Source organism: Melanostigma gelatinosum (genome assembly GCF_949748355.1).
Source record: "Melanostigma gelatinosum genome assembly, chromosome: 18".
NCBI lineage: Eukaryota > Metazoa > Chordata > Actinopteri > Perciformes > Zoarcidae > Melanostigma > Melanostigma gelatinosum.
Window position 1 is genome coordinate 21975160 of NC_136651.1, and position 25062 is coordinate 22000221.

The 25062-nt window shown below is 43.6% G+C and overlaps 1 protein-coding gene across 2 annotated transcripts; it reads right to left on the reverse strand.

Moving 5' to 3' along the window:
* Window positions 1-131: 131 nt before the first annotated feature.
* On the reverse strand, window positions 132-23272 carry dqx1 (DEAQ box RNA-dependent ATPase 1). 2 transcript variants are annotated; one of them, XM_079289455.1, is made up of 12 exons: window positions 22998-23272; window positions 20505-20882; window positions 16148-16341; window positions 11053-11506; window positions 9433-9738; window positions 9060-9159; window positions 8570-8728; window positions 4569-4760; window positions 4226-4351; window positions 3834-3922; window positions 2363-2553; window positions 132-1818 (listed from the first exon to the last, which is right to left on the reverse strand). In XM_079289455.1, the coding sequence occupies exons 2-12, from the start codon at window positions 20832-20834 to the stop codon at window positions 1611-1613; spliced, it is 2349 nt and encodes a 782-aa protein (XP_079145581.1). In that variant the 5' UTR covers window positions 20835-20882; window positions 22998-23272; the 3' UTR covers window positions 132-1610. The 2 variants fall into 2 exon arrangements, with proteins under 2 accessions (XP_079145581.1, XP_079145580.1); XM_079289454.1 differs by having other exon boundaries at window positions 3732-3922.
* Between the last annotated feature and the right edge of the window lie 1790 nt (window positions 23273-25062).

Here is a 25062-nt window from a genome sequence, read left to right on the forward strand (position 1 = left end):
TCATGAGTCCATCCACACACTACTTCACCCAAACATTATTTATTAAATAAAGTATTCAAGTATATTCAATTCCATTTCATATATTTAGTAAAACCCTCTAATGGGGAGAAGAGAGGGAGAGCTGAGGGAGCAGCAGAGGAGGATCCTCTATCAGGATGACACGTCACACTTCAAGCTGCACTCCTCACTTTTGAAACTGCTCTTATCAGCCATGTCTCCAGCAGCAGCTGTTTTCAGCTCCTTAGCTCTGACAAACACACTGTTCACTACCTGCCCAGCAGCAAACACACACAGACACAGTGGACATACTGAAGAGACCAAACCCTGACTTTGCTAATAGTTAAACCTCTGTGTTTTACTGCTTGCTCTGCTGCCCCCAAGTGAACAAGAAATTAGCGACTTTGTCTAAGCAAACTAGAAATTCTTTCAAACGCTGATTTTCACTGAAGGAGGGGAGGCTTTGCACAAAGATGCAACACCACTGCTGCTATTCCACCATCGGTCTCCTGCTCAGCCTGAGAGGACGGAGTGTCTCTGGAGGTCAAGTCTGAGAAATAAAAGGAAAATAACCCTGATAACGTACTCAGGGTTAGTTAAGTTGCATTGTGAGAAATTTGTGATGTAGTGTTTTTATCTTGCCCCACACTAGAAGCTAAAAGTCAGGATACCTCCGCTCTGCTGCTCCAACCTCATGGAGGAGCCATGCTAGATGGGAGGACTGTAAGCATAAGGTCAGACCTCTGCTGGGCGTGTGGATGAATTACTGCTGCGTGCACAGCGTTCAGGCAAGATGGCGGTTGAGCTTCAACGCACACAGAATCTCAAGAAATGCTTTTGGTTTGAAATGTATCTGAGCTCAGCTCGGACCAAACCAGCAATACATCCGTATATATACAGTACAGTACAATACTGTTTACTAACTATAGCAGCTTTAAAGTACAAAAGTCACGTAGCTGAGATATTTCCAACATGAAAAAACACACTTTTATTTGAAGTATTGTATTGACAGAAATCCTATAAAATAAGATTTTTCATTGCCGACACAAAGACGGAGCGAAAAAGGCAGAATCTAAGCAGGAAACCCAAAAGCTTATACTAACAGTATCAAAAGGTTGAAACAGAAGCTGTGTGCATCACAGTGAGGCCTGGGAAGCAGAGCAGCGTATCTGCTCACTGAAGCAGTGCGTATTGTAAGTATTTCATCCACTTCACTTTTTACAATTTGTGTCAACAATTTGTGCCACGACACAAATTACAATCGATGTTTGTGTGCAACGAGAGAGCGATTACAGACTATTACTACACCATTACTACACTACTTTAGTTATAGAATTACAAACACAGAAGTCTCTCATCAAATAAAAACATTCTAAATAAAACATGAATTAAGTCAATCCATAGCACAACAAGGAGAAGATGAAGTGGTTTGAATATTTTCCAAAGCCACTGCATATAGATATATTAACAATACATCACTGTACTTTAGTGTTTTCCAGTAAAGCTCCATTTGAAATCACACAATAAAATGATTAAACCTTAATTTATACAACGTACCAAATCTCAGATCAAACTATAAAGTGACAGCCGTGTGTTTAGTGTCTTCTTCCGTCTCATTGGACGACACAGAGCTCAGTGCTGGACTGACTGTGAGTCTCTGCTGTCCCGCCTGCATCTCTGCGAGTCCTGCTGTGCTCGTCTGAGCCCTGGTCCGGCTCGTATGAAGGGGGCTCCAGACTCTGCCTCAGCTCCATGAGCAGCTCTTTGCCGTCACTCGACGGCAGGTTTCCCAGGTAGTACTGAGGCGCCAACTCCACGAGCCTACAGCAGAGAGGTGTTTCATTAAGCTGGCCTGGTACTGACAGAATCACCATCATGAGTCCTCAGAGGCTGCGATCACCACTTCAGCATTCCAGAGAATATACGTATTGGCTTTCTTTGTTCAAAGTTCAGAAATGCTCTCACCTCCTCAACATTCCCTTAAAACCAACACATGGCTCGACCCAGTCATGACGTTCATGAGTTCATTACGTCTCAAATGAATATTTGTTGACTCACTATTTTTCTTGACGGAAATAAAAAGTAACCTTTGAGTAAGTTCAACGATTAATATCGCAGCATTATTGAAATCTTCAAAGAAATATGTTCTCTGATGTTTTAGCTAGAATTTGCCTTGAACGAATATCCTTTTCACCAAAATCAGGCGTCAAAATGAACTGTGGCTTGACTTGGTCTTGCTTCATCATCAACAGACTGGAAGAGATGGATGTCTGTGGTCTTAACTGTTTGGAGGAAAGCTGAAATGAAGAAGCTAACACACTCAGATGCGTAACAGTAACTTGCACAATGTGCCGGTTTGACTCACATGTGAGGGTGGACTTCTGAAGCGATGCGGATGCAGTTATCACAGGAGATGGTGAATTCGTGGTACAGGACCCAGCTCGGGGGTTTGGGGCACGGCTGCCGACACAGGTAGGAGGAGAAGGGATGCAGGTGAGCCACGTGGCGGTGAGTTAGCAGGAGGTAGTTACCTGAGCCATCCACATCATGAGCCACCTGAAGAGGAGAAGAACATGTTATCATCCACAACTAAGTCAGGAAATATGGGAGGAAGACTGAAGGACTGAAAGGTGGAAGGAAGACGTGTTGAGGCAAACCTGTGATACAGTCATAAACACTCGGGAACGTGTGAGATGAAAAGTAGCATTAGACCAACACACTGCTCTTCTCATATTAGGCTCCACATTGAAGACGAGGAGAATCACAGATTGATTATGTAAATCAAACAGACATATGGTTCCTCTTACCGGCAGATATCGGCCGTAGAGACGTCTTCTCTCAGCGACAATGGAACTATACGGCACTCGGCTTTTGATGCTCAAAGCTCCAAAACAAATGCATTTGAACAACTCAAAAGCATCGTCTCTTTACAGAAATCATGACGCGGTTACTCCAGATAATCACAGACCTCTATGTCAGCGCTTTCATCTAGGAACTGTTCTCGTTCAACCATAGTTCCAACATGAAAAGGTAAAATATCTATTGACTTTGGGGTGAACAGTCTCTTTAATGCGTGTTCAGACTGAATTGCAAAGCCACTTTTTCCTCAACACACACACACTTAACATCACTGACATGTTTATCGGACGGAATGAGTAAGTTCAAGGAATATATTGCAGCATTATTGAAACACACACACACACACACCAACTGATGTCTGTACAGTCGGTACCTGAACACACTGCAGAAACAGGGCAGGATGGAGGAGCCAGGGAACTACCGCTGTGACCCCTGAGCCACCAGCAGCAACAATGCATTATTCACATCAAGTTAAAATTTGGTTGTTTTTTTCGTATAAAATTCCAATCTTGACGGAATATTAGAACTTGCTGGGCTTTTTCTTTTCTTTTCTAGAATGAAAACAGTGGAATCACCAACAGGACTAAAGATGGCACCTTTAACAGGAGTTGCCTTCAACAAGCGCTCCAGGTCAAAGCACAACCAGGTGGACAAGAATCCACCGCCGTGCTAGCAGCTCTGTGAGGAGCTGCTGTGTATGAATTGTAAAGTCAACATGCTGAGGTGTGCTCACAATAACAATGATATAACATTAAACAGGTATAATGCTCAACCTCTTGTTTTAGCATGTTAGCCCGCTAACACGTGCTAAGTAGCAGTAAACCCAAAGAACAGCCGTCATTAGTTCACTCGGTTTTAGAAAGCAGGGTGTTTACTTTGAGGAAGAAGCCTGAGATGAGAGCGCGCTTGATGTTCGTGCAGTTGTCTTGGCATCCGAAAGCAGGAGGAGAAACAGGAAGTTCTATTCGCTGCATCACCTCCAGCAGCTCCGCCCTGATCACCACAGCCAATCGCAAGGCGGCGTGACTGAGGAAGTTTGTCGTGCACCACACCTCATCCTGATTATCTGCAATCACCACACAGAGACCAATCAATAATTCATGCATCTATATGTTATAAAGCCTCAACAGTCACATTAATGCAGGGTTCTCTCTGTGGTCATGAAGCTAAATCCAAAACTGTGTATTCCCTCTGATGCTTAAACACATGACACAGTCCTGTTAAGTTAGTGAACATTTGTAAGAGCATCCAATATTATGTGTCCAGTGATGTAATAAAGGTTTAAACTCAGTTTGTTGATCGTTCATGATCAGTGGGAAGCCAGTGAGTGAACAGAGTATTGATGCCATGAAGGCCGAAGGGTACGTACGCTCTATGAAGGTGTTGTAAATATGAATGAGAGTCATGTGGTCTCCCTCTGCGTGCATCAGGGGTCGCCAGTGTGTGACAGCAGCCTCCTCTCGGCTAGGTTCTGCTGTCACGAAGCAGGAAGGAGCTGACAGAAGACAAAGATCATAAACATCAAGAGTACATCAGTAAGTACTTTTGGAATTGGGCCGTATGCATACAATGCCTGTAAACATGCATTATTAACATAGCCATGGCATTTCAGTGTGTCATGGGGCATCATATCTCCTGCAATGTAAGTCGATGATGTCATTTGAATTGTTTTCCAAACAGGATAAAGATTCCCTCTTGTTAAAAGGTTTTACCTGTAAGCATGGCGGCTATAGTGAGCAGCTCATCAACACAGTCGTACTCGCAGGCAGCGATCAGGGCTTTAGCCAGCGGCGGCTCCAGAGGCAGCTCCGACATTATGATGCCCACCTCTGACAGGTTCCCATCGTCATCCAGTGCTGCCAGGTAGTCCAGGTCCTCCAGAGCCTGCATCAGAGCCTCGGGGGCTGGGAATGAGAGTCTTACACGTCAGTGATGACAGACAGTCGAGGCACTACACTTAAGTCAATGAGCTACAGCTGGGGACTATTTTCAGCACTTCACTTTAAAAAAAGCTAACCTGAATGCATCTGTACTAAATAACTTCAAGCCCATATCAAACCTGCCATTTATGAGTTAACTAAATTGTCTTTAGACAACTCTGCAACTTCCTGGCAGTAAATACCTTCTGGTCTGGATTGAGGCCCAGCCACAGCACAGACTGCTCTTATCAAGGCTGTGAATGACTTACAGCTCAGCACAGACTCTGGTGACGTCTCCATCCTTCACTGGTTGACACCGGTTCGGTCTCTCTAACATGCTCCTGCCCCCTCAACCTCAGAATTAACACAGTCCTACAGAGGAATCACCAGAGGTCCCGCGATACGATATTATCACGATACTGCAATATTATCACGATACTGCAATATTATCACGATACTGCAATATTATCACGATGCTGTGATATTATCACGATACTGCGGTATTATCACGATGCTGCGGTATTATCACGATGCTGCGGTATTATCACGATACTTAGGTCACGATACAATATTATCACGATACTGCGATATTATCACGATACTGTGATATTATCACGATGCTGTGATATTATCACGATGCTGCGGTATTATCACGATACTTAGGTCACGATACGATATTATCACGGTACTGCGATATTATCACGACACTGCGATATTATCACGACACTGCGATATTATCACAATACTGCGATATTCTGAGTATTGCAATAACATATTCTGCAATTTATTACTTTTTTCCACTTCAAATGATGTCCCCAAAGGAAAACTGTGTCAACATGTTTAATCTAATAAGTTTTCAGTCTGTTCATCTCACTTCAATCATTTTTATTGCAGCAGAATATGATTGTCAAGCAGACAGACTGACCAACAACGTCATAAATGTTGCATGACCAGTGGCGGCTGGTCAATAGAGGGCCATGGGGCATGAGACACACAAAATTTTTTTTTAAAAAATTATAAATTATAATAATCATAAATTATACAAATTGTCAATATTTGTGTTTTTGAACTATGGAATGTACCCAGTAATGTGTGTAAAATATGATATCTGCGCAAAATATATGCTTTTCAAATAGATTCAGAGTGGGGCCAGAACGATCAGGCCCCCCTAGCTGCGCATTCTCGTCAGGAGAAGTCTCTACAGGCGAGCACTCCTCCTCCAAGACCCGTTTGAGAGGAGAACTTTGGCGGAGATTCTGCAGCCAAAGAGCTGATATCAGATCAGCCTGACCTCACAATCAGACAGCAGACTCGCGGGAAAGGGAAGCAGTACATGAAGCTTCTGTACTAGCTGTACACCAGACAGGTTTGGCTAGCTGGATGACGTCATGCTAATCATTTATTTAGCTTTTTAAAACAACGGGGACGGATCCAGCACGGACAGTTACAGGAGTGAGGGATGAGGAGGTAAGGAAACATGAGAACACCAGGGTAGGGAGTGAGGGATGAGGAGGTAAGGAAACATGAGAACACCAGGGTAGGGAGTGAGGGATGAGGAGGTAAGGAAACATGAGAACACCAGGGTAGGGAGTGAGGGATGAGGAGGTAAGGAAACATGAGAACACCAGGGTAGGGAGTGAGGGATGAGGAGGTAAGGAAACATGAGAACACCAGGGTAGGGAGTGAGGGATGAGGAGGTAAGGAAACATGAGAACACCAGGGTAGGGAGTGAGGGATGAGGAGGTAAGGAAACATGAGAACACCAGGGTAGGGAGTGAGGGATGAGGAGGTAAGGAAACATGAGAACACCAGGGTAGGGAGTGAGGGATGAGGAGGTAAGGAAACATGAGAACACCAGGGTAGGGAGTGAGGGATGAGGAGGTAAGGAAACATGAGAACACCAGGACACACATGAGAACTCTGTCAAGCTACATATTAGACAAAGTGAACATCTTTTATTCTACATAGCTGTCCTCAGTCTCATCTGCTTAACTTGGTCATGGAGGCATCAACATGTAATAGAGATGTTAAATTAACAGTGAAAACTCATCATAGCTTAATTTAACATCAGTATTCATAATTACACTTCATGTTTACTTCTCCTGATCTTTACCTCCTATAACAAGGTCCATAGGGGCATCTCAATAAATAAACATGTTATATTATATTATATAAGTGTTATTTACTGATTGTTTTCGTGTTGGAATACATGTTAAATATTTAACTGCCAAGTAATAATGCGTGTTTGATACTTTCATTTTTTTTGCATTAAATCATACTGGGATGTTTGCTGAAATTGATAGGATGGCCCTACCTAGAACATGTTCCACCAGCCGCCACTGTGCATGACCCTGACAAACTGAACTGTTTGTATTACTACATAGTCCAACTGAACTAAACGCAAACGTGTGGACTCAGCATATGAACTATAACTTATATAAGTAGGATATTAGAGTTATATAACTCAGTATAACTTGTGATGCGTGGACGTGGAGGGCAGAGAGACAGTTATGCGCTGCACTCTCCCCATGAGCCGGCTACTGTTGGCAGGTTTAACCCCGTTGTGAGGTCAGATGTCTCTTTGTTTTGACCAACTTCCGACCAATCACGCTGACCCGGGACCTTTGCTGACCTCACCAGAAAACAACTCAGCACCATCTAGTGGACTGAAGAAGCAATTGATTTGATTTTTCCAAAAAAAAAAGAAAAAACACATTTTTCTTTTTTTTTTATAGTTTATATGTTAAAATATCGATACTTGGCGTCCGTGTAGCGATACAATATCACCACGCAAAATATCGCGATACTATGCTGTATCGATTTTTTCCCCCACCCCTAGTCCTACCTTATATTATAATATATTAAACACATTAGTAGCTGGATGTTCCAAAATGTTCTCCAGTTAAATGAGGAAAAAACGGAAGTAATTGTTTTTGGGGTAAAAAACAACAACAGTAAACAGTAAAAATGAAGTTCAACACCTTGGATTCAGACCTACATTTCAGTAGTCCCATTAAATCACGAACTAAATCAGCCTTTTACCAAGTTGAAAGGATCAGACTCTTTATGTGAAAACATGATGAACACACAGGTGTGTCTGAGACAGCGTCAGACAGCTTCAGTTGATCCCTTCTGCCAGGGTTAGAACAAGGACCACAAAGGCTCAGCTGATAACAGTCCTCAGATCACAACATCGGCTCCCAATTCCTCAAAGAATAAACTTCTAAATTGTATTGCTCGTCCATAAATCACTCAACCGTTTAGGTACTGGATGCTCCAGATCTCCGGACCCAGTACAGACCTCAGGTGGGCTGGCTGTTCCTTGAGTTAAAGCTAAACACGGTGACGCTGTTTTTAGAATCTATGCCGCTCAAATGTGGAACAAAGAGCTACGGCTGAGATAGTGCCGACTACCTGCTAATCTGAGCTAAAGACCTGCTGTTCACCATTGCTTTTAACTCATGTTATTTATATCTCATTGATGTTACTTAGCTTCATTGTTTTTATGCAGTGTGCTTATATTCTGGTTATTCTATATGCTTTTGTTTGCTTGCTTCCATTATTTTTGATCACGTGTTTCTTATGTATTGGTTGCCTCTGTGCTGTATGAATAAATGTGCCCTGCCCTGGCAGTGTCATGAAAGCCTCTTCAGCGGTAGGTCCCGTTACAGCCGGTGTCTCCAGGAACACGTTGAGCCATGATGACTCACACTCAGACTCATAAGGTGAAAACAACACCAGCACCGCTGCAGCAGCTGGTATTAGGTGTTATTCAAAGTAGTTCATAAATGTACCTGGTCTGTCAAGGAACTTGCACTGTCCCATGTCAGCAATATCGAGCCTCTTAAGCAGCAGCACCAAGTGGCTCAGGTTCTCCTCCACCACCCCTGGACAACGAGCCTCCTCCATCCCCTCCTCATACAGAGACTGGGGGTAAAGACGCAGACACAGCCCTAAGGACCAACAGGGACACTGCATGTAGTAACCAGTCATCAAACAGGAAGTGACTATATTCAAACAATTTGATTTGATTTTGTTTCAATTATTTGAACAATAGCTAAACAGTTAACACTTTGATACAGCAGCTGGATGGTGAAGCTGCCTATAATAAAGACTTAATGACATGAGTTGTTCTTTGTGAAGCTGGCTATACAGTAAATAAGTGCAGATCTAAAATCTGAATGACTCTGCGGGCATGCATCGCTGTCTGCCACAGTGACTTTAGTGAAGTTATTTGGTTAATTAAGTGAAAGTCCACATTGAACTACATCAGCTGGGACCTACCTGGGAGGTGGCTGTTCACCCTTTCAGTTCTCATGTCGGCCTGGTGTTTGCTGATCGTCCTCACGACCTGCGAGTTAGCTCGTATTTGTGTGTTGTAAACCTGTGGCAGAGTATAGGGGAATGTCCACATTTACATGATAGTCTGAACGTGCTGATTTTATTTTTACTTTAATCAAATGACTCTTTGTCCCCAGCAATTAGGTTCAAATGAAATATTTAAATTCTTTCCATTCAGTTGAGCTCATTAAAACAAGTTGATATTAACAATGCACGCAACCAATGATCAGAGGAAATACAAAGACAACTGCTTAGTATTGCTTAAATAATGTGTAATATAATCATGACATTTTGTCAGGTATGAAAACAAACTTACGGTTTTGAGTTGCAGGCCTGTGTCTATGACATAGCGAATGGCTGGCAGGGAGAAGGAAGCCTCTGCGAGGGTATCGCAGAGGATAACCTTCCTTTTCACCCCCTGACCTCCGGCTCCCAGCACTGAGCCATCCAAGACCTCGGAGCGGTCACGCTCCCTTAGCGTTGAATCTTCGGGGCTGGATTCGTAGACCCGCTGGGTCAGCCCTCCCAGTCCAGCATGGAGGGGGAGGATCCTGAGAGGACCAAGCTGAGGACTCAGAGCTACACACTCCTTCTCCAGCAGAGCGACACACACCTCTGTTTCCTACACACAACAGGGGAGCGAGAGAGGAGCCTCAGTTTGAATCCACTCTTTCAAACATCACGCTCAAGCGCTCCACACAAGTTGTGAGGGTTCAGGTCAGCTGACGCAAGGCAACCCTGAAACGTGTTTCTCTGTGCTTTGGTTTTTTGTGTGACTGCACTGTGTGTGTGTGTGTATCACTGAGGATTAACCAGAACAGATCAGTATCATCAGACAGGACAGTGACTTACAGATGTAGTGTAGCTGTAACACAGGCGCACACAAGCGGCTCCGTCTCAAATGGAAACCAGCATTGACAGCCAGCCAGGTGTGCTGATGTTGACATAAAGGGAGTTTAATGTGCATGAGAAAGTCAGATAAACTGTAGGTCAATATACAGATAGCTTTGCACTTGGATGGAGAACACATGACAGACACATTGTGGCAGTGTGTGTGTGTGTGTGTGTGTGTGTGAGTGAGAGAGAGTGTGACACTGGCTTCTCAGGTTGAGGTGTCCTCGTTTCACTCTACAAGACAAAGGTGGTGAAACTCTACAGAGCTTTTTCTTTTGTTCAAGATGCAAAAAGACTTCACTTGGAACTTGATAGGGTTTCTTCCGATTAACAGACAAAACTATTACTACACAAAGAAATGTGGAGCTCTTCAGACAGGAGCCACAATAACAGGGCCTCTAAATGAAACCCTGGATAACTGATTCAGCTGATTAACAGAGGTCAATCAATAGTTCCACATGTTGAACTTTGCCAAAACATTTTCTCCCCCTGAAAATCATTATTGAATTTGCCAAATGTTAATGTTATATTCTTTAACATTAAAATTGTATGAAACACAATTGTTGGTACTAGCCATTCAATGTATTTGCATTCTGCAACTGTTGCTCTGTACATTACATTACATTACAGTCATTGAGCAGACGCTTTTATCCAAAGATTCTATCACATTCATACACATAGGCACAGCTGCGGGAGACATTTTGGGGTTAAGTGTCTTGCTCAAGGACACATCGACATGCGACTAGCAGAGCCGGGGATTGAACCGCCGACTCTCTGATTGAAGGACGGCCCTGCTCTCCACTTAGCCACAGTCGCCTGTAAAGCAGTTTTCAGTCGTACTAGCAGAGTCTTGTGTACAGGATTAGATATGAGAGAGGTTGGTCAGGGCCAGCAGCTCATAGACGTTGATGTCACACAGAGATTAATTTATACAGTAACATTTGGTAGTGAAGGAAGTTTTAAAAAGTGTTCATAAGTGGGCTTGTTTTCTCTCCTAATAGAAGTTCTGACTAAGGAATATAAAGTATTAGTAGACTTGTACCTGGGCACTGGCCAAAAACACCATCACATCTCCCTCCTCTCCCCTTCGGTGCAGATCCAGCACCATGTGACAGGCAGCAGCCGCCGGTTCCTTCCCTGATGAAAGCTCCCTGTACAGCGTCTCCACCCTGTTCAACTCAACCGCCATCCTGTAGCCCTCTACCTCGCTCCCCTCCTCCTGGTCTCTGGTAGGGGGCTCTGTGAGCATGCTGTCCAGGGAGAGGTGAGGGACAGATGGGCCCAGGAAGGCAGAGAGGCGAGGTGCCAGCGTCGGGTGAGTCAGGAGAACCACCCGGAAGTTGACTGGCCTCTGCCGGCAGACGTCACACAGCAGGCCCAGCAGCACGTCGGTGGGCACGGTACGCTCCTGGAGCTCGTCCAACACCACAATGCCATACTGATGCAGTAGAGGGTCTGACATCATTTCCTCTAGCAGGAGGGTGTCACTGACAAACCTGGGGAGAGGAAATAAAAAATGAGATGAGGAAAGAGCCAGTATCCTTCAAACAAATAGAGATTTGAAAGCATTTAGACAGCAGGATGGTCCAGTGGCTCAAACCTCACATCTAAGCGACAAAGTGACATGGTAAATGGCTGAAAGCTACGACCTTTATGTGCATGTATTTACATAATCATTCAGAATGCAGGAAAGGACACAGGGATCAGTTTTCAGTGAATGCACCGCTGTAACACTTTTACTGCCACCTTGAACAGTAAACTGCAGGGAACACAGAACAAAGAGTCAAGGTGTGGCTGTAAGGAAAAGACAGAGCATGCAACATTGTCATACCCAGTGTAACCCATGAAGGTGTCTACTTTCCCTCTGGGGAGGAGAAGGCTATCACACAAGATACAGATCAGCATTGTGCTCGGAAAATAAAACAATGAATGACTCATTTCATGGATTCCCCTCCAGATTGGAAGAGCACATTCTGATATTGATATCTTGTTCAGAAATTAGTTGCACTGGTACTCAACCCGTTTAGGCCCTATTACAGTATCCCCAGGGCACACTGCAGTTTATAAAACCTCCTTCCAGGAAGTTGAAGGTAGTAAACTCTGTCAGAGTTGAACAGAATTATGTAAATGTTGTTGGAAAACCGAATCAAGTAATTCCTCCGGCTCCTCTCTGCCCCATTCCAGTAATGGGTGAGCCATTTGAAAGGGTGATTGTCGATTGTGTTGGGCCATTGCCAAAGACTAAAGCTGGGAATCAGTTCCTACTAACTGTCATGTGTGCATCCACTAGGTTCCCGGAAGCAATTCCGCGATGAAGGATCACAGCTCCAGTTATCACCAAGGCTTTGGTAAAATTATTTACATTGTTTGGTCTGCCAAAGGTGGTTCAAACAGATCGAGGTACCAATTTCAAATCAAGAATCTTTGCCCAAGCACTTAGAACATTGGATGTTAAACATGTAACGTCTAGTCCTTACCATCCAGAAAGCCAGGGGGCGCTGGAGAGATTTCACCAGACCATGAAATCAATGTCACGCAAACACTGTCATGAGTCAGAGCGGGATGGGGATGCCAGTGTCCCACTAGTTATGTTCACTACCCGCGAAGCTGTACAGGAGTCCCTAGGTTTCAGTCCTGCTGAATTGGTTTTTGGACATGAAGTTAGGGGTCCTTTGAAAGTTCTTCAAGAGCAACTGGTCATACCAGAGAAGAGGGTCAGAAGTATCCCAGAGTCAGCAAGCTCAAAGATCGCCTCCACACATTTGTTTCAGCCAGGTGACAGAGTTTTGATTATTTTGTACCTGGCTCTGCACTTTCTACCAAGTTTTCCAGTCCTTATGTTGTAGAAAAGAAGCTAAGTGAAACAAACTACGTTATCCAAACTCCGGACCGCAAGCGACGGACCAGAGTGTGTCATGTGAATATGATAAAGCAGTACCACCTCCGAGAAGGTCAACAGGGGTCATCCAAAGTCCATGAGTTAAAGACTGAGGTCTCACCTATGGTATCCATTTCAAAGGTGAGCACTCCTGATAATGGTGATGAAGATGGGTTGGTGATGCGTAATGCTACACCACAGGGGGCAAGACGAAGTAACACTGAGGTACTGTCCCACTACTTGTCTCACCTCCCTGATAACCAGAGAGCGGATGTTATGGAATGATATTCCGTGTCTGTTCAATGACATTCCCTCCCAAACTTCTGTCATAACTCACGATGTTGTGTTGACTAACCCTATACTGATCAAGCAGCATGCCTGTCGGGTAAATCCAATTAAGAGGGAAGTCATGAAGAAGGAGGTTGACTATCTTGTACAGAATGGATTTGCAGTACCAAGTTCCAGTCCATGGAGTTCTCCCTGTCTCCTCGATACCAAGTCTGATGGGAGTCCAAGATTTTGTACTGACTTTCGCAAGGTAAATGCTGTAACTGTTCCTGATGCACATCCATTACCTCTAATTGATGACTGCATTGATGAGATTGGTCCTTCCACATATGTGAGCAAACTTGACATGTTGAAAGGGTATTGGTAAGTCCCTTTAACCCCACATGCTTCTGAAGTTTCAGCTTTTGTGACACCTGATCGTTTCTTACAATATACCGTCATGCCATTTGGTATGTGTAATGCTCCTGCTACTTTCCAAAGGCTAGTAAATGCACTGGGAGACGTTTCACACTGCCGAGCACATCTTGACGATATTGTAGTCTATTCTGATGACTGGGTTGGTCACATGACTACATTGGGAGAGGTTTTCAAGCGTCTTTCTACTGCATCCCGAACACTCAATCTTGCCAAATGTGAGTTTGGAAAAGGAACTGTTCTCTATCTTGGTCAGCAGGTTGGTCGAGAACAGGTTCGTCCTGCGGAGGCCAAGATCGCACCATTGCGACATTTCCTGCACCAACCACCAGGAGAGAGCTGCGCGGTTTCCTTGGGATGGCAGGATATTATAGACGGTTCTGCAAAAACTTCTCCTCTGTAGCAGCCCCACTGACTGATTTAACCAGTCCCGCGAAGCCCTTTGTGTAGTCTAGTGAGTGCAATCAGTCTTTTGAAAGTGACTCCTGTCCTGACTGCCCCAGATTTCTCCTCGCCTTTCAAACTGGAAGTTGATGCCAGTGCAGTTGGAGCTGGGGCAGTTCTTCTGCAAGAGGATGACCAGGGCATCGATCATCCTGTGAGTTCAACAAACATCAACTTAGATATTCCACAATAGAGAAGGAAGCTCTAGCAATGTTGTTCGCCCTACAACATTTTGAGGTTTACCTTGGGTCAAGTGTTAAGCCGATTAAAGTTTTCACCGATCATAACCCACTGGTGTTCATCTCCAGGATGTATAACTACAACCGTATGCGTTGGTCTCTAATCATTCAAAACTACAATCTAGAAATCATTCATAAAAGGGGGTCTGAAAATGTTCTTGCGGATGCACCCCCACCCATATAAGCTCAATGTTTCATCTTATATGGGTGGGGGTGTTACGTGTTGTGTTTTCTCCCCTCCTGCCCTTCCTTTCTTCTCTCTCCCTCAGTCTCCTATCCTGGCAATCAGTTGATTGGGTTCCACCTGTGGGGGCCGGTAGTGCTGCTTGGTGGGTTGCACCAACTGCAGGCTGGCCAATCGGCAGAGGGGGAGCCGAAGAGAAAAGCAGGAAGACTCAGGAGTTCAGCTGGGTCTGGCCTTCAATTGTCTGTTGTCGATGCTGCGAGCTAGACTTCAGGTAACTGGTTGTCGGGAGAGGTTGCGGACAGCAGGTGAGTCTGGGGTACCCTTTACATTGTAGTTGATTTTCTGTGTCTAGATACACTAGGCTTATTGGTCGGTGTCCCATCTGTATTTGGTCGAGTACATTTAGATAAACTAGCGAAGCCATTTTGTTTGTTTGATTTCAGAGGTTAGTTAGTTCGGCCAAGTTTAGTTATGTTTTCAATTGTTTGGCACGACCACACCTGTCTCATCCTCTCCCACACTGTGTTGTGACTCACTCAAATTTAACTGTACGTGAGCAAAATAAATATTGTTTCCAGAACACTGGCTATTTGTTTATCATTTGGATTGTTTTATGTTAGTCCCTAATCCTCCCCTGGACCAACAGAAAAGGGACGTAACAGTATGCAGAAGACTTTCAAAGTTGAGGAGGTTTGAGAGGATTTACTCCATAGAGAATCAATGAAAAAAAGCTTAATATTTCAAAAAGCATAAGAGGTAGCCGGCATGTCCTTAAAGAGCTGAATATTTTGATAGTTGACTGTTTTTTGTAGCTGAAAGTATGAAGAAGAAGAAATTGTTGGAAGAATAAAGATTATGATAGCAATACATTTTTGTTGGAATGCTGATGTGGAGCCAGCCTCGTGTACACAAAGGTGAAAGATAAGCAGAGTGCGAGTAATCAATAAAAACAACACAATTGCTGTGCAGATACGCACAGAGGCTCATTTCACAACAGCCTGACGCTGGTTGCACAAAATGTAGCCGTGAGTAAATGTGGCTTGACCGTGCTCAACATCCCTCCACTTAGAATTTGGGCCTCAAAATTCATATTGTTTCTCTGAATGGCCACTCCTGGAATCCGTAGAAAACCACCAATCAGAGCAAAGGACTCTCTAACACAGCTGTCAATCACTGCTTGTGAGGCTCGTGAACTCCGATCAAACTGTCAAACTAGGCAGCGTTGATCAAATATGAATCAAGTTTCTCTTTAAGAAACATTTCGTTTTGCTGTAAAATGAGTTTGTGACCCAGCCGCTGACTCAAAACAGTCGCGCCAAAACCAAGCATCATACCGGTCGAAGCAGACTCTCATTTTAAAATAAACTGACAAATATGTTTATGACATTTGAGAAATGCAGTTACAGAATATTCATTTATATTTGATCAGCACTGCTTGTTTTGACAATTTGATCTGAGTCACGAGCAGTGATTGACAGCTGCGTTGGAGGCTGCACAGCTCTGATTGGTTCTTTTCCTTCGGACAAGGCGGAATTTTGCAGATAGCTCTGTCACCTCGACTGTGAATGATTAAATGGGGAGAAATGGATTTCCATTTCGTTATCGGTAGCTGTATCAGTGCAACTGAAGATGAGAGTCACGACCCAACACTTGGGAAAATTATAAGATGTTACGCATGCAGCCTAACCTGAGCAGGGTGTCTGTTGTACAGCTGTCATCATGAGACACCCTGTAGCCCACCTCCAGACCCAGACTGAGGTCCATCTCATCAGCCACGCGAAGGGCCAGACTCACCGCTGTCACCGAAGAGGGCTGGGAACAACACACCAGGCCCTGAGAAAACTCATAGGACAAAGCATACTCCACACACCACTGTGGCACCTGCAGGGAGACAAAAAGAAAGACTGAGGTTTTAAGCACACCCACTTTAAGAAGAAGTACTTTAACATGAAGGTGGAGCGACTGAGACTAAGTCTTTGTACAGTGGATGGACCATCCATCTTAACCAATTACAAGTACCGGTAGTCCTCATTCAATGATTGTTTCAGCCAACAACCTGAGAAACACAGACTAATATCATCCTTATAAAGTTGTTATGGCCAACACCTTAGCATACGGTTACCTATACATCCAGCCGGCACAAAGCAACATTAGCATTCATTTGGGGTTGTGTTTGTGTCCACTCGACGCATGTAGAGACAATAGTCACTCTCTCTGTTTCGGCTTCCAGTAACTCCCCGAGGAAAACATCTAAAATATTACATTTGGATTACACTTTGAGTAGTACCAGTCGTTCTAATTCAAACCTGAGTGAGAGGAACGGGAGCAGACATCAGTCAGAGTAAGGTCAAAGGGACAGTGTCACCACGTTGATAGAGAGGTTGTGTTTTGTCCGAGGCACATTTTTTTTGATGGCTTTACATGTAATCTCGTAAAATGTAGTGTTGGTGAGAAACTTGACTGAATCTGAGTTTGAAGGAGATGTTTTCACAACAACATAAATAGATATTAGAGCTGAATTAGCTCTAAGCAGATTATAATACATCGTTACAACTACCAATGACATGTTTCATTTAATCAAAGAAAATACAATCTTTTATTTCCTTATTTGAATTGTGTTTACGAAGACACAAACACTATAACAAAGTAAAAGTAACATTTAGATGTTTGATGGTTTACTGACTTCAGAGCGGTTAAATTATGTTTTGGACTGCGGTAAATAATAGTCTGGCGCCTTGTAGACCAGAGCTCTGACGACACAAAGCAGTAGAAGGAAACCTCTATCGCTCTGACAACACAAAGCAGTAGAAGGAAACCTCTATCGCTCTGACAACACAAAGCAGTAGAAGGAAACCTCTATCGCTCTGACAACACAAAGCAGTAGAAGGAAACCTCTATCGCTCTGACAACACAAAGCAGTAGAAGGAAACCTCTATCGCTCTGACGACACAAAGCAGTAGAAGGAAACCTCTATCGCTCTGACAACACAAAGCAGTAGAAGGAAACCTCTATCGCTCTGACAACACAAAGCAGTAGAAGGAAACCTATCGCTCTGACAACACAAAGCAGTAGAAGGAAACTTCTCTATCGCTCTGACAACACAAAGCAGTAGAAGGAAACCTCTATCGCTCTGACGACACAAAGCAGTAGAAGGAAACCTCTATCGCTCTGACAACACAAAGCAGTAGAAGAAAACTTCTATCGCTCTGACAACACAAAGCAGTAGAAGGAAACTTCTCTATCGCTCTGACAAAACAAAGCAGTAGAAGGAAACTTCTATCGCTCTGACAACACAAAGCAGTAGAAGGAAACTTCTCTATCGCTCTGACAACACAAAGCAGTAGAAGGAAACTTCTATCGCTCTGACACACAAAGCAGTAGAAGGAAACTTCTCTATCGCTCTGACAACACAAAGCAGTAGAAGGAAACTTCTATCGCTCTGACAACACAAAGCAGTAGAAGGAAACTTCTCTATCGCTCTGACAACACAAAGCAGTAGAAGGAAACTTCTCTATCGCTCTGACAACACAAAGCAGTAGAAGGAAACTTCTATCGCTCTGACAACACACAGCAGTAGAAGGAAACTTCTCTATCGCTCTGACAACACAAAGCAGTAGAAGGAAACCTCTATCGCTCTGACGACACAAAGCAGTAGAAGGAAACCTCTATCACTCTGACAACACAAAGCAGTAGAAGGAAACTTCTCTATCGCTCTGACAACACAAAGCAGTAGAAGGAAACCTCTATCGCTCTGACGACACAAAGCAGTAGAAGGAAACCTCTATCACTCTGACAACACAAAGCAGTAGAAGGAAACTTCTCTATCGCTCTGACAACACAAAGCAGTAGAAGGAAACCTCTATCGCTCTGACAACACAAAGCAGTAGAAGGAAACCTCTATCGCTCTGACAACACAAAGCAGTAGAAGGAAACTTCTCTATCGCTCTGACAACACAAAGCAGTAGAAGGAAACCTCTATCGCTCTGACAACACAAAGCAGTAGAAGGAAACTTCTCTATCGCTCTGACAACACAAAGCAGTAGAAGGAAACTTCTATCGCTCTGACACACAAAGCAGTAGAAGGAAACTTCTCTATCGCTCTGACAACACAAAGCAGTAGAAGGAAACTTCTCTATCGCTCTGACAACACAAAGCAGTAGAAGGAAACTTCTATCGCTCTGACAACACAAAGCAGTAGAAGGAAACTTCTCTATCGCTCTGACAACACAAAGCAGTAGAAGGAAACTTCTCTATCGCTCTGACAACACAAAGCAGTAGAAGGAAACTTCTATCGCTCTGACAACACAAAGCAGTAGAAGGAAACTTCTCTATCGCTCTGACAACACAAAGCAGTAGAAGGGAACACACATCTCTAAGAGATCCAACTCAAACTCAGGGAGACACTGACAGCTGATTTATGGCTCCAACTAGGGCCGGGCGGGATACCGGTTTTAATTTCCCGTAGGATATGAATTTTTCATATACCGTAATACCGGTGCACAAACTTCTGTCGCTCTTCAACAGGCAGCAAAATATATTGTTCGCCGCTGGGAACGCTACGTCGGAGCTACCGGTAGTTGGGAGCTAGTTGTCTTAGCTGTATTGAGAGGGACCCTAGTCATGGTCATAACTTTATAACAAACAACCCACAACTAACTCTTTAACAGGGCAAAACACCACAACAGTTTGTGACACAAACAATTTGTAGCACTAATAATTGTACATTTATAAAATGTCTCTGCCAAACTGCATGCTGGGTAAAGCTAGCTTAAAACAGTCTGCTAACAGCTGAGAGAGGCTCTGTAGCTCCAGTAACGTTACATTAAAGATGCATTTTCAGGGTAACCTTTTCTCCACTGTTCTGATAATATTAAAAAAATATATATGTATATATAAATAACTAAAGAAATAAACCTAAACAACACCTAACAACTAAATCCTACGGTCTAATCCTGTTTCTTTCCATGGAGGGGCTTAGGACCCAGGGGAATGTAGGTGAAAGAAACAGGAAGTGACTGAACGGAAGACACGCCACACAAACAGCTGTTCACCGCTCGCTGGCCGGCCGTTTCTTTTCGGCGTTAATTAATTAATGCTTTAACGCAAAAACGAAAATGCCAGAATCTTACAAAATACCGTGATATGCATTTTTGGTCATACCGCCCAGCCCTAGCTCCAACCATTCACCCAATGACGTTGGAAAATGATTCAAATATCATGGATATATTGTGTCTGTGCATTGTAAATGTCTAAGTATATTTACTCAAGTACTGCACTTAAGTACAGTTCTGAGGTATTTGTACTTCACTTGAGTATTTCCATTTTGTGCTGCTCAACACTTTTCCTCCACTGAACTTCAGAGGGAGAAAAGAAGTTATTTCTCCATCACGTTTATATGAGTACAATACAGGTATTGTTACAGGTGACTTTGTAGATTAAGATCTTACATATAAAACATGATCAGTTTAAAAATAGGATGCATTTGTTACATAAGTAAAGGATTTGAATACTTCTTTCACCACTGTTGGCTATATAACTAGCATTAGCCTGCTGTTGATTATTTAGTGCGTTTGTCTTTATATCACATATCTGCTGTTGAATTGCAGAATGTGATTGAATGTGCTTGTGTTTTTATCTATGTGTCAAAGTGGTGAAGGAGCGGTTACCTTCATTCAGTGTGCAGTGCATTGAGCTCAGATTGTGTCTGCAGAACAGCAAGTTAAAACGTTGGTCTTATTTTCAGTGTCAGATTTAAAGTTCTCATGTTAACAGACACGGATGCATTTAAGATGTTTGGCTTATGGTGTTCCATGACAAACAGCTCTGTAAAGAAGTGACAGTCGTTCTTAGTAAAGTAAGTGACTTTCTCCCTCATAACAGTGTTGAGGAAATGTTAGTGGTATCAGAAACATGGACAAGTAGCAGCATAATGATGGTGAATGAGACAGTCTAAGAACAGAACAGGTTCATGTTCAGAGTTTGAGCTGAATAAATCTCGGTGACTCCATACACTACATGTGATGTCCCTGTTGGATCCTGGTTACCTGGGTGCTTTTTCCAGCTCCACTCGATGCACTGAGCAGCAGCATGTTGTGGCTCTCCAGGTGCTCCAGCAGACTCTGCCTGAGCCTCCAGATGGGAAACTGCCGCCTCTCTTCCAGCAGGGCGTAGTAGCGCGAAGAAAAAGGCAAACCGTCATAAGGGTTCACTTCTAGATCTCCGAGCCCATCCTCCTCCCCTCCTCCTCTTCCTCCATCGTCTAAATCCCCAGACAGGAGGGAAGACATGGACAGGGAGTCCAGGGCAGCAGAGGGCCGCACTCGGGACCCAGGGGACAGGGAGGTGGCTGGGGGCTCTGCTGGTGGCGATGCCATTGCCAGCAGGGGTGGGTGAGGGGCTGGTTCAGAGAGGCCTGAGATCACCTGCAGAGGGACAAAAACACAAGAAGCAAAGGAGGGAGTCAGGAGGTGATGCTCCAACGTCCTTTCCCTTTAACAGGCATAGGAACCTGTAGCATGTTTGGTATCTAACTGTGGAATGCTTGACTCCACCCAGGAGAGAGAGAGAGATGCAACAGACATGATCTGTGGAAGAAGGCCTGCCTGCTGTGCTGGTTTATTCATGTGAGGGGGAGCAGATGAAAAGTGAGGTACAGGCTTCTGCCGTATTGGTGGTCCATCAGCTAGGTGTGAAATATGTGATTTAATACCAGCATGTTGACATATTCTGTTACATAGCGGGTTTATAATGAAAACAGAGGTACGTCATCACAAAGAAATCTCTTATGCCATGAAGCAAATATTCTCATTGATTTGCATAGTGACCTCCTAGAATCAAAGCTGTCAAAGGGACGGATACATTGGCTGAAAAGGTGTCATTTATATTGAGCGGCAATAGTTAGTCTTTTACTCATGAGACAGATAACTCATCAGTAACTATTCTGGTAATCAATTCATCATTTATTCAAGCTATTTGACAAATGATGATGCCAAACATTTCCTAGCTCCAACTTCTTATTCAGAGTTGTTGCTGTTCTTCTTGTTTTCTGTCTCATGTGACTGTAAATATGTTTGTTTCAGACAGAACAAGCTGTTAGTGAAGGACTTGAGTCACTATTTGGATCCATGATGAACAATGGATCTATGTAATCTCACTGTCATCCTTCCAATGAACACAGAGAGAAATGATGGGACTGACAGGAATATGGTCATGTGATCCATAATGTGAGCTGCAGATGGCAGTAGAAATGATTCGATTGATTAAAGACTCATTACAAGAACAAATTGCATAAAGTCAACAAGCATAAATCTCAAAACAGGACCGTGGGCTCTGGAAACCTTTTTCACTATTTTGGACATTTCATAAACCCAACAATGAATCAATGGACATTGGAGCAAATTAACTGATCATTTAACAGCCTTTGTTTTGACACTGAACATAAAAGCACTCTGAAAGCCTGAAGAAGTTTACTCTGATTACTTTTGACCTGTTCCGGTCATTCATTCAACAACCTGGACGATACGTTTGAATGCAACAGAGCAGGAGGATATTATGACCTCATCAAATAATAAAGGAGGAAAAGAGAGGTTTGATAGAATGCAACAGGAGATAAGCAGAGGACCAGTTCAGAGACTAAATGTAGCTGCTGGGCAAAGGTAATCGGAAACATTTCTGACCCACAGTCAAAAACTGTCAACCAATGAGTTTTACACTTTACTTATTCTTGGCTCATCTTATTCTCATTTTTATTGAATCTGCTTTGCTTGCTATTGCCGATTACATCCCTGCTTTTGTTTTGTTTTTTAGTCTACTATATCCACCTCTGCTGTTCATATGACATCATTGATGTCACATGCATTGAACGTGTTTTAACTCTGTGCTGTTCATTCTGTACACATGACATCGATCTCACTCCATCCTGATAGAGGATCCTCCTCTGCTGCTCTCCCTCTTTTCTCCCGTTAAAGGGTTTTTGGGGAGTTCTTCCTGTCCCCATGTGAGGGTCCTGGGACAGAGGATGTCACATGTGTACAGATCGTAAAGCCCTCTGAGGAGGATGTGTGAGCCTCAAAGCATCAGTGATGTTTTACCACTCCTCGGATAGGCTGTTACAGTCGGCCTGCCTTTGTCAAGCTCACAATGTACAGTTGCTGAGACAGGGAGTATGTTGTGCCATTGCTTTGTCTGGGAGAAGGAATATGAAGAGATGGGGATTCATTTCTCATTTGATTCAGCCATGGGTGGAGCCATCATTTGTTTAGTACAGGTCGCTATAGACAAACACAAGGATGGCGTGAAAGCCAACAGCTGACTGTTTATTTTACAATACTAATACAATGATTTAATAACTGGTCGTTCTATAGAGGTGTACATAAAAGCTCGATACTGTTTTTAGCTTGTATTACAGCAACAAGGTTACTCTCCTCTATTATCTCTTAGTGCTAAGAGCGATGCGTCAGCTGAGTTACAGCCGTGGAAAACAACGCGGAAACACAGAGTACAGACATACTGTGTAGTTAGGTGGACCCGTGTCTTACCTGAGAAGCATTCCGGCAAAGAGGTGAAGAAACCAGCAGGAACAGTCCGCCCTCAGCCCACTGATGTGTCACTTCACTCCTGTCCTGCGTTTAATGTGGCTCACACACCGCCTTCACATAACGTTACCAGAGAGCCGAACGGACGGACAATAACCTGGAAAGGTGAACAATGAGCGCCAATCGTTCACAATCTTTCTGAGAATGTTTACCGGCCCTGGCTGTTTCCTGACAGCTGCACAATAATAAAAGACGAAGGTGTTACCTGGCTGCGCTAGCTAGCAGTCGCCATGTTTGGCTGTGTAGCTGTCAAACCTCGTGCTACATTCAGGGATCCTTGGAAAACACAGTTATTTTAGGATCTATGTCCATGGTTAGACCCGAACAGATGCTCTAAATTTTCTTTTCCCCCAAACATGTATTCCACCTTTTTATCTAATATTTTTAACACATCTGCGCATTTATGTGTATTTTCCACAATTCAGACACTTGATAGTATTGGAAATAAATTAAAGTATGCTGACAACACTTAAGGTTTAATTATTTTTAATAACAAACTAAAGGAAAGGGTTGCTGTGATCTTCAGCTAACTGTGAATGCATCTCGGACATGGTGTTGTACAGAACATGTCAGTAGCAACCTACAGTCTAAAAACTGTCTGAGGCGCCATAGTGAGATATGGCGCCACCACAAGGCTAGACCATAGTCGTACAATGTATCCAATAAAATATATCGTAAATAATATAAAATGTATTATTCAACGGCTATATTCTGATCATTTGATTGACACCAAAACCATCAAGTTTAAAGTTATCAGTAGCAGTGGCGGCTGGTGGAACATGTTCTAGGTAGGGCCATCCTATCAATTTCAGCAAACATCCCAGTATGATTTAATGCAAAAAAATGAAAGTATCAAACACGCATTATTACTTGGCAGTTAAATATTTAACATGTATTCCAACACGAAAACAATCAGTAAATAACACTTATATAATATAATATAACATGTTTATTTATTGAGATGCCCCTATGGACCTTGTTATAGGAGGTAAAGATCATGAGAAGTAAACATGAAGTGTAATTATGAATACTGAGTTAAATTAAGCTATGATGAGTTTTCACTGTTAATTTAACATCTCTATTACATGTTGATGCCTCCATGACCAAGTTAAGCAGATGAGACTGAGGACAGCTATGTAGAAGAAAAGATGTTCACTTTGTCTGATATGTAGCTTGACAGAGTTCTCATGTGTGTCCTGGTGTTCTCATGTTTCCTTACCTCCTCATCCCTCACTCCCTACCCTGGTGTTCTCATGTTTCCTTACCTCCTCAGCCCTCACTCCCTACCCTGGTGTTCTCATGTTTCCTTACGTCCTCATCCCTCACTCCCTACCCTGGTGTTCTCATGTTTCCTTACCTCCTCATCCCTCACTCCCTACCCTGGTGTTCTCATGTTTCCTTACGTCCTCATCCCTCACTCCCTACCCTGGTGTTCTCATGTTTCCTTACCTCCTCGTCCCTCACTCCCTACCCTGGTGTTCTCATGTTTCCTTACGTCCTCATCCCTCACTCCCTACCCTGGTGTTCTCATGTTTCCTTACCTCCTCATCCCTCACTCCCTACCCTGGTGTTCTCATGTTTCCTTACGTCCTCATCCCTCACTCCCTACCCTGGTGTTCTCATGTTTCCTTACCTCCTCATCCCTCACTCCCTACCCTGGTGTTCTCATGTTTCCTTACGTCCTCATCCCTCACTCCCTACCCTGGTGTTCTCATGTTTCCTTACCTCCTCAGCCCTCACTCCCTACCCTGGTGTTCTCATGTTTCCTTACGTCCTCATCCCTCACTCCCTACCCTGGTGTTCTCATGTTTCCTTACCTCCTCATCCCTCACTCCCTACCCTGGTGTTCTCATGTTTCCTTACGTCCTCATCCCTCACTCCCTACCCTGGTGTTCTCATGTTTCCTTACCTCCTCATCCCTCACTCCCGTAACTGTCCCCGTTGTTTTAAAAAGCTAAATAAGTTATTAGCATGACGTCATCCAGCTAGCCAAACCTGTCTGGTGTAC

What these genes read in the sequence shown, in the direction of transcription:
- dqx1 (XM_079289454.1), bottom strand. Translation starts at nt 20,834, where the DNA reads ATGGCATCGCCACCAGCAGAGCCCCCAGCCACCTCCCTGTCCCCTGGG. An exon ending in TGTTTTTGGCCAGTGCCCAG is followed by an intron (nt 9,739 to 11,052) that starts GTACAAGTCTAC and finishes TGTTGTGTGTAG; the next exon opens with GAAACAGAGGTGTGTGTCGC. An exon ending in GGTGAACAGCCACCTCCCAG is followed by an intron (nt 8,729 to 9,059) that starts GTAGGTCCCAGC and finishes GTTGGTCCTTAG; the next exon opens with GGCTGTGTCTGCGTCTTTAC.